Source organism: Podarcis tiliguerta (assembly GCF_965153285.1).
Source record: "Podarcis tiliguerta genome assembly, chromosome: 8".
Taxonomy (NCBI): domain Eukaryota; kingdom Metazoa; phylum Chordata; class Lepidosauria; order Squamata; family Lacertidae; genus Podarcis; species Podarcis tiliguerta.
Genome location: NC_139541.1, coordinates 63,832,934 through 63,842,656, shown reverse-complemented (window position 1 = coordinate 63,842,656; position 9,723 = coordinate 63,832,934). Strand labels below are relative to the sequence as shown.

At 49.0% G+C, this 9,723-nt stretch overlaps 1 protein-coding gene across 1 annotated transcript; it reads right to left on the bottom strand.

The window, feature by feature from the left end:
* Positions 1–7,895, bottom strand: LOC310684706 (regulator of G-protein signaling 17-like). Its single transcript, XM_083456184.1, has 5 exons — positions 7,798–7,895; positions 5,468–5,592; positions 4,751–4,843; positions 3,072–3,300; positions 1–2,354 (listed from the first exon to the last, which is right to left on the bottom strand). Exons 2-5 carry the CDS (start codon positions 5,587–5,589, stop codon positions 2,166–2,168), a joined length of 633 nt encoding a protein of 210 aa, XP_083312310.1. The 5' UTR covers positions 5,590–5,592; positions 7,798–7,895; the 3' UTR covers positions 1–2,165.
* Positions 7,896–9,723: the final 1,828 nt, after the last annotated feature.

Below are 9,723 nucleotides of genomic sequence, written 5' to 3'. Positions count from 1 at the left end.
TTGCATTCAGGGGCCACACATGGCTCTCTTCTTTATTTCTTACAAAGCGGTCAAGATTACAGCTTGGGTCCAACATACAACCTGTAGGCCCTGAATGCTAGGCCCTTATTTTGCCACACTGAGGTAGATAATTGACAGCTCCGTTGCGCATCTGCGCTTTCGTACAGAGCAGCGATGCCAATCCTTCGTAGCTTTGCCCTTTCGATCACTGAAGTGAAGCACCGTGTCTACCCACAAAAGATACTAAGCAGCTGCGCCAGCAGCACCATCTGCAGGCAGTGGCAGGAGCCTCCACCTCCACCCCTAACTCGGTGTGTTAGATCGTCACAGCTAAGGACTTCGTTTAAAATTTAGGCGAAAGTGAAGGAAGACAAAATACAGGTGGAGTGGGATGGAAAAGGCGAGTAAGCAGCTGGAACCCAGACTTGGCTAACAATGGTGTGCAACATAAACTAGACCCCCCCCCCAATTGTTTTTTAGGGCATTTTGGAGGTGTGGGGGTCTGTGCTTAACCTATTGCTGCTATGCCCCACATGGCCTCTGCAAGTTACTTTTCCTCCCACGAGGTTGCAAAGCTGTGGTTTAGAGGGTAGCCATCCAGTTTACAAAAGAAGTATGTCAAATAATAATGGCTAAGGATATTAAGATAGACCAAAGCTCTGCAACTAATTGCTACAGATAGTTCAGTTGGTTGGAGCATGGTGCTGATAACGCCAAGGTTGCAGGTTCGATCCCCGTATGGGACAGCAACATATTCCTGCATTGCAGAGAGTTGGAATATATGATCCTCAGGATCATTTCCAATTTTACCATCCTATGGTCAAGTCATTGTGCTAGGATGGCATAGATCCAAGAGTTTAAAAACCTCAAGTATAACTTGGATTTTTTAAAAATAAAATAAAACCTTTTTACTAAAAATGGCCTATTTACCAGAATATTGAAAAGCAGTCTGTGTAACACCAGTTTACAGGCGAGAGTCGTGAAATTACCAACCTATAAATCTACTTTCCATCTCGCATAATAACTTGGTGAAGAGAACGATTAAAGCTAGAATTATTAAGCATTATAGAAGAACAAGCCTGGCAGCTGAAGAGTCAGCATGGCTTCTGCAGAGAAAAGCGCTGCCCCATCATCTCTTGGGCTTCTTTGAGAGTCTCGGCAGGAAGATAGGGGTGATTCAGTGAGCATTTTGGTCTTCCAAAAAAACCCTTTGGCCCTCCAGTGGCAGCTGTGGCGTCCCCCTCCAGGGCTCTGACCCTTGTGCAATCATGCTGTTTTCTGATCGGATCACAGAACTGAAAATAATTTATGTTTATCACAATGTGGAAAATGCAATGTTGTTTTTTTGTACTGTATAATATGACCTACTTTTATCATTCAAAACATTTGGACTTCCCAAAAAAGGGGGGAGTGTAGTTGGGGGCTGGGTAGGTTATGAAGCACGGAAAGGCGTCTCCTGCCCACCCCCATCCTGTGGCCTTTTGCATGTAACTCTTACTAGGGCCTCCATGCTTATCTTTAACTTGTCTAGTTCCGACATGCAGTTTCGACTGAGAATGGCGATGCCATTTCTGCTAGCCAAAATGTTGACCAATGAGAACGTCTAATGGTAAGGAGAGAACAGGGCTACTTTGACTCGGAAATGTCTGCAAAGAAGGTTTTTGTTTTCATTTGGCATCGTCCTAGAGCTCAGACCTCTTCCCTCACAAAACCACCACATGATGGGAATGCTAAAAAGCCCAGTTCCACAAATCCCTCCTCCATCAGAGGCTGGCTCCACATTCTTGAATCCTCCATACCCGTAGGAGACAATTCCTATCGAATCCTCCAGCACGAAGAGGTGTTGTTGTCTAGATCCCATGAAGCTCTAAGTGTGGTCTCTAGAACCAAACCTGCGCTCTAGAACATCCTGGTTGGGCTCCACGCCTTGGAAAGCAGTGATCTCACCCCTTCATCTAGAACATGTCCTTGAATTTGCTGTACGTAAATGCCAGTGATGGAATAGTACATGGCTGTATGGGACAACTCAGCAGATGGAGGAAGAGGCTCATATCGCACAGATTGTTCTGTACACCTCAACCCTCCAAGGATCTCTTGTCACCAAGCAGTAGGCAGTCTGAAGACTTGGCATCTCGAGAACTGAACCCGGGGTCCCTGTGTTTGGGTTAGGTGTCAGCAACTGGCATAGTCAGTCTCTGCTCCAGCGATTTGTAGAGAGGGGACTTCAGGAACCTGGGGTAGGAATCCCGGTGCATGAGAGCATAAACTTGCGCTTGTGCCTCATCAAACATGTGAGCGCCGGGAGACGGCAGGGAGTTGTTGATGGTCTCGCGCACTGCAGCATCAATGCTGACCTGCAAGAAGAAGCAAACACACACACAGGGTGCTGTCTCAATTCATTTTGGCAGAATCGGCTCTGGAAAAGAGGTGGTGTGCAGGCAACTCATCTCTGCATTTCCTGGAGTAAGGATGTCGGATGAGTCCATAAAAAATGGAAAGAAGAGTAGAAATTATGGATGCTTTGTGGAAATCACACAGATCCACGCACCTGCAGTGCAATGGGTGAGCCTCACCCTGGGAAAACCTCCTTCATGATCAAGGAGTCTTAGGCAAATGGTACAAAATAGATTATGTCACACCCACCTGCCATTTGCAATGTGTTTCCTTTGTACTGAAAGGAACGGAATGGAATCATGTAATGGCAGCATGGTTTATGCAATTAATTATGTACGTGGCATAAGTTCACAGCTAGGGCTGATGGGATTTGTAGTCCAACAACATCAGAAGGGCTGCTGGCTACTCATGCCAGTCTTAGGTCCTCATCACCTGCAGTTTGCATTTATTTATTTTAAATTTGTGGACTGATTGAACCGTGGGTTCACAGCGTGCTTCTAACAGATTGCCTGGATAAGTGTTGGGAATAGCAGTGATTTGTTCATTCCGCTAGAAATGCCACAAATTCATTAAATTTTAAAAAGGAAGGAGAGTGCCTGCTGCAAAGCTGCTTCTTGGTCCACTGTGTCCCTTTCCATAGCTCTGCCTCCCACACCCCAATGCTGCACCCAGCCTACCTCTTTAGGGGAGAGGATGGAGATGTAATCCAGGTAGATCTTCTTGGCTTTCTCCGAGATCTCCTCTGGGCTCTGCTCCCTTTTGAGGTCCTCGCAGGCGAGCCAGAAGGACATGTTCTCTTCGCTGTGCTCAGTCTGCAGGAACTCCATGAATATGCGCCGACCGGCTGGACTGGTCAATATGGAGTCAAAGGACCATTGCCAAGAGGCAGCTTCTTCCGCTGTGAGCCTGAAAAGCAAGAGGTGGGAATGGGAGGAGAAGAAGAAGAGGAGTTTGGATTTGATATCCCGCTTTATCACTACCCGAAGGAGTCTCAAAGCAGCTAACATTCTCCTTTCCCTTCTTCCCCCACAACAAACACTCTGTGAGGTGAGTGGGGCTGAGAGACTTCAAGGAAGTGTGACTGGCCCAAGGTCACCCAGCAGCTGCATGTGGAGGAGCAGGGACACAAACCCGGTTCCCCAGATTACGAGTCTACCGCTCTTAACCACTACACCACACTGGCTCTGCTGTAGAAGAGCTCTTTTTTCCTCCTGTTCTTGGGGCAGAAGGTACAACTCTGTATACTGTTCAGGACACAGCAGCTGCATACATGCCATAAATTTAAAGCACATATCACCCCGCAAAGAAACCTGGGAACTGTAGTTTGTTAAGAGTGCTGGGAACTGTAGCACTGTGAGGCATAAACTACAGTTCCCAGGTTTCTATGCGGGAGGGAATTGTGGGAATGTTAAGGATAGTAGGAAAGGATATATTGAATAAGTATTATCCTTCCTTCACTCACACTAGTAAGTGATGTAGCAGAGCAGATTCCCCTGAATATAGCTGGGAGCTAGTTTGCAGCTTTGTTTGAATTTCTTAGTTAAGACTATTCCTGGTGTCCCCTTTTGTCCCTCTTAAAAGAATAAAGACACAAGAGTCTTTCTGAGTAAAGTAACAAAAAGTTTACTCACATTTCAGATCATAAATTGATCCCTGAAAGGTAGGCTTTTACTACCAATTACACAAACAAACCGAGAGTTTATCTCATATGGAGACTGAACTCGTGCTGCTGGCTGAGAGCCAGCAGACAGCAAATTTACATTGAGATAACAAAATGGCTGCAGGAGAGCAACATGGCAGTAAAAGATCAGACAAGAGAAGAGAGAGAACAAAAGACATCTGAGAAAATGACTGCATGAATTGGCTCTTTTATGGCGTCAGCCAGAGCCCTGCCCATCTGCCAGGTCACATGCAGGGAAAGGAGGCTTCAGGGACCAGTGGAACAGGAAGTTACACTGACTGGATGTCCCCCTGCTTGTGCCCACTCTAGGGAAATAAGGAATGTTGCATTTGACTGTAGTAATAGATTACATCCAACAGGAATGTGCTTTAAATGTACAGTGTGGACACAGCCATCATGACTGTTAGCCACTTGCAAGAAATCAGTCATTCAGCATGGCAGTCAAAGGTGGATCTCAAAGGGGTGGGAGTAAGGATCCAGCTTGTCAGCTGGATCTAGTCCTCTGCTGGATCCAGTCCCCAGTCCCTGTGATAACCTTATCCTCCACAAATGTGTCTGGATCCTTTTAAAGCCACTGAACAACACATGCAGCGAGGTGCACGGTTCTCAAAAGGTATCATAGCCACCTTCTTGGATCAGGAATTGGCCATAGTAAGTTCAGGTACTTTGGCCCACCTCTCCTCCAGGTTTAATGGGCTTTCCAGGTTGGAGATGCTGGACACTTTACATCCCACGCCGTCTCGCCGTCTCTTCCTTGCCAACCGGTTCCTGCAACAGACAACAGAAGGAGAGCATTTTTCTGCTAGCCAATGGAGGAACAAGGCAAAAGATCCCTGCTGGTAAATATGATCTCTCCTCAGGACTGGTTAGTAGGAGGTATTTGGTCTTTATAGGAAATGGGACTTGGCAGAGCCGACGTGGCTTTAGCATCTGTAACTGGGACTAAGCAGCTGTGCATCAAAAGCATGGTGGCTGGTGCCCATTGGATCTGATAGGACAGAGGGCAGGGAACCCAACAGTAGGTGGCGCCAGAGATAATGACAGATGGCGCCAACCCACTCTACTTTTGCCCCCCTCTTCCTTCCTGCTGAGCTCAACAGGGGCAACACTGAGACTAAGCAAGAGGAAGGTGGCAGGCGGTGGCACTCCCTGGGCTGGTTGCAAATAAGAAGACAGGCAGGTGGGGCTGGCTGGAGGCAGACTGAGGTTGGTGGGCAGAGCCCCATTTGCCCTAATGGTCAAGGGTAGGCTTTGAGAAAGGACTATTGGAAAGGGTGGAGAGAGGTTGCATAGACTGTGGGGTGAGGATGGACTGAGTGGGATTTGGGTTCTGCCTGGAATAACAACACCCAGATAAGTTGGGCTCCCACTCAGCCCTGCAGAGGCATTTACCATGTGCAGCAACTGCAGCAGCACCAGCAGAAGCAGCAGTGTCTGCGACGGCAGCAGCGACACAGGCCTCTCCTCGTAGTCTCTGAAAGCTGACGGCCTTTCGCCGGGGAGCTGGATTCCATTACCTTGGGAGGGAATGGAGAGAAGAAACCAGGTGTATTTTTTATTTACTACACTGCATTTGTCTCTCACCTTTGCCTCCAAGGAGCTTAAGGTGGTGTGCATGGTTCTCCCTCCCTCCATATTTAATCCCCACAGCAACCCTGAGAGAGGTAGGTTAGGCTGATTGGCCGTGTTTGGCCCACGTTACCCAGTGAGTTTCATAGCCAAGTGGGGATGTGAAGCCTGGTCTCCCACATCCTCAAAAGCTTCAGACAGATTTTTGCATGTGTACAGATCTGTGTGTACCCTGTAATTCTGCAATTTCACTGCATACAAATACCAGTTCATCACCCTGAGTAAATACATCCGGTGTTTCCTCAGAAAATAAGTTTCTAGCCTTCAAGACTGCAAAAGCTAAGCTACGTTCAGAAAACAGAATGCATCAAGGCTGTGGTCAAATACCTGCTCACCTGAGAAGAAGTCCCATGGATGACAGTAGGGCTTTTCAGCTCAATGAACATGTACAGGATCAAGCAAAATACAAAGCAGACCACTGGATGTATATTTTATAAATCTGCGCTTGAATACTGTTTGCAGAATTATGCTTGTCTTGCTGCAGATTTTTATTTTGAAAGCACAGAATACACTCAGCTTTGGCTATGGAACAAGGAGCAAATCATGGACTTTAAAAGTGAGTTGACATGGTGGTAGAAAAAGAGGATTTTAAGAGAAGAATTCCGAACCGATTCCAAAGGAAAGACATGGAGAGAGATTCTAATCCTGTCTAATTACTAATATGACTGCACACAAAGCTACTTTCTACCAAACCAGTTGGTCTGTCTAGTTCAGTATTGTCTGTACCAGATGTTGCCCAATCCAGATGTGGAAATCCAGATGTTGTTGGACTCCAACTCCCATCAGCCCCAACCAGCCTGACCATTGGGTCAGGGAAAATGAGAACTGCTGCCTGACAACTTACTGAGGCAAGGCTGGCCCAGGACACTTTGGCACCTGAGAAGAACCACAAAATGATGCTCTGTGAGAAAATATCTACATCAGGAGCACCAGGGAGGTGGCTGATTTGGCCTCCAAGGAGTGGACCACAGCTGCAATGGTGGCGGCAGCGGGCAATGCATCCCTTGGAGACCAGATCTGCTGCCCCTGTGGATCCTGCCAGCTGAGGTGGTTGCCTCACCTTGCCTCATAGGTGAGCCAGTGCTGCTTTGAGGAATGCATCTTGCCCACCTCCCCCAGCTTGGTGCCCTCCAGATGTTTTGGTCTGCAACTCCCATCAGCTCCAATCAAGGTTCGCTGGGGCTCATGGGAGTTGGAGTCCCAAGCAACTCATCAGGATGGGAGAGGCTGGTTTATCTTGACTGGCAGCAGCTGTCCAGGATTTCAGAGGGGTTTCCCCCAGACCTACCTGGAGGTGGCAGGGATTGCATCTGGAACTTTTTGCGTGCACCAGTGGTGTTAAGGAATAGTTAGAGTACATTAAGAGAGCCAATGCCCCGCCCTACCTTTGAGGCTTAAGGTGGGTAACACTCTGCTCCGATCCTTCCCAATTCCCAAATGCCAATTTGGCTACAAATCTTTTTAATTCAAGGGCTCACAGCTCCCATGCATCATTGCCTTTCAGCCTTGGCTATGCTCACTTAGGAAAGTGAGAGATGCTCTGAGTTAGAAGGGACCACGAGGTCCCCTGCAATGCATGAATCTTTTGCCCAACATGGGTCTCTAACCCACGACCCTGAGATTAAGAGTCTCCTACTCTGCCAACTATGATCAGAGACACTTGATTACAATCGCAAGTTACAGAGTTGAGAGACTGAGGATTTCCTTGGAACTTGGAAGCTTTGCACAGCCGTCTCCCACAACCCCGCCAAGCGTTTTGAACCGAGCATGTGCAGAGTGCCTTTCTCCCTCGCTAGAGAAAGGCAGCATCAGCGGGGGCGGAAGCTCTGCAATGCTCCGAAGGGTCGCTAGGGGGCATCCTGCCCTGTCCACACAGCGGGCGCCGCGCGAAGCGGTACGATGCGAGCCAGCTGCCTCCAGCAGACTGTCTGGTGCAGAGGGGACCCCTTCCTTGCCCCCCGAGGGCTACGGGCGCCTCCCTGCTCCCAGGTCTTTCTTGATCAATGACCCCGGGCGGGAGCTCAGCCTTACTCTAGTCCTGCAAAGCCAAAATGCTGGGGGAGCCCCCACCGCGCCCCGCCAGCCGCACCTACCTGGTCCCACCCGGTGGCGCCGCCGCGCGCCGGAGCCTGTCGGCCACCTCGCCCGAAGCTTCGCTTGTTGCCCCTGCTCGGAGAGCGCAGCGCTTCCTGCGCGGCTCAGGCGCTTCCCTCTCTCCGGCCACCAGGGGGAAGCAGACGGCCGCCGCGAACCCGAGCGGCTGCTCCGTGCAATGAGAGGCGGGCCGGATTGCCGCCCAAACCATCAACGACCCCGAGCCTCCCTCCCTCCCATAAGCTAGTCCTAGGAAAGAGGTGATGGATCTCCACGATTTCCTCTTTCCCGGGCGGCTTCACTCGGTGCCATTTGCTTTTACACACAAAAAAATCACCTGGACCTTCTATAGCTGTTAGTCAGCTGTTGCAGCTACTCGGAAGTAAGTTCCACTAAGTTCAACGGAGCTTTCTCCCAGGTGAATGTGTTACATGTGCAGGAGGAGGAGGATATAATCTGATGGAACTGGAAGTAAGTTCTAGCCTACAAAGGGGCACTGCATAGTAGATCTATTAAGATGCCCCGGAGTTATATTTGTGGTCAAACAGAACTACCCAAGACTTGGGTCTCCAGCTGTTTTTGGACTACAACTCCCATCATCCCTGACCACTGGTCCTGCTAGCTAGGGCTGATGGGACTTGTAGTCCAAAAACAGCTGGAGACCCAAGTTTGGGAAACCCTGCTCCAGAGGTTACTGGACTCCAGATCCCACCTGCTTCCACCAGCATAGCTGATGGATGATGGGAGTTGTATTCCATCATCTGGAGAGCCACAAATTAGCCATTCCTGGCAGAGCAGGGATGGGTAACCTGTGCTCCTTCAGATATTGTTGACTCCAGACTCCCAGCATCCCTGACCATTGACCCTGCTGGCTGGGGCTAATGGGAGTTGAGTCCAAAGGTCCCTGGATGGTTCCCTGTTTTTGTGGTTGCATCACAGCGGCAAATGGCAGGGCTGTAGCTAAATGGTAAAGCATCTGCTCTGCATGCAGAAGGTCCCATGTTCAATCCCCATCATCTCCATGTTGTTGTTGTTTAGTCATTTAATCGTGTCCGACTCTTCATGACCCCATGGACCAGAGCATGCCAGGCACTTCTGTCTTCCACTGCGTCCTGCAGTTTGGTCAAACTCATGCTGGTAGCTTTGAGAACACTGTCCAACCATCTCGTCCTCTGTTCCCCTTATCCTTGTGCACTCCATCTTTCCCAACATCAGGGTCTTTTCCAGGGAGTCATCTCTTCTCATGAGGTGGCCAAAGTATTGGAGCCTCAGCTTCACGATCTGTCCTTCCAGTGAGCACTCAGGGCTGATTTCCTTCAGAATGGAGCGGTTTGATCTTCTTGCAGTCCATGGGACTCTCAAGAGTCTCCTCCAGCATCTCCATGTAGGATGGGCAATGGGTGCTGTCTCTAATCCCGGAGAGCTGCTGCCAGTCGGTGTAGACAGTACTAAGCTAGATGGACTGACACTCCAATGCAATATAAGGCAGCTTCCTAAGATCCTTATGCTCCAGCCAAAACACAGGATGACTATACAGGAGTCTGGATAGTTGCTGTCTCCCAATGTTCAAAATCAGGAGGGTAGCAGGCCCTCCCAAACTCTGAGATTGGTCTTTAACATCATAAAATGTGGTCATTTGCAAATATTTTAATAGGTTAAGCATTTAAATGGGATGCTGTGCACTGGGAAACCAGTGTGTCCCTCCAAATGTTGGACTCCAGCTCCTATTAGCTGCAGGCAGCATGGCCAAGGGTCAACATTGGTGGGAGCAGAAATTCAACACAATTTGGAGGACCACAGCTTCCCCCATCTCCATCCCCTTGACACAGTTATTAGGCTACAGCCTAGTCTTAATTCCTAGAAGGAAGTCCTCTTGATTGCTATGGCGACCGCTTCATCCTAGTAAAGAGACTTGGCCTTATTTG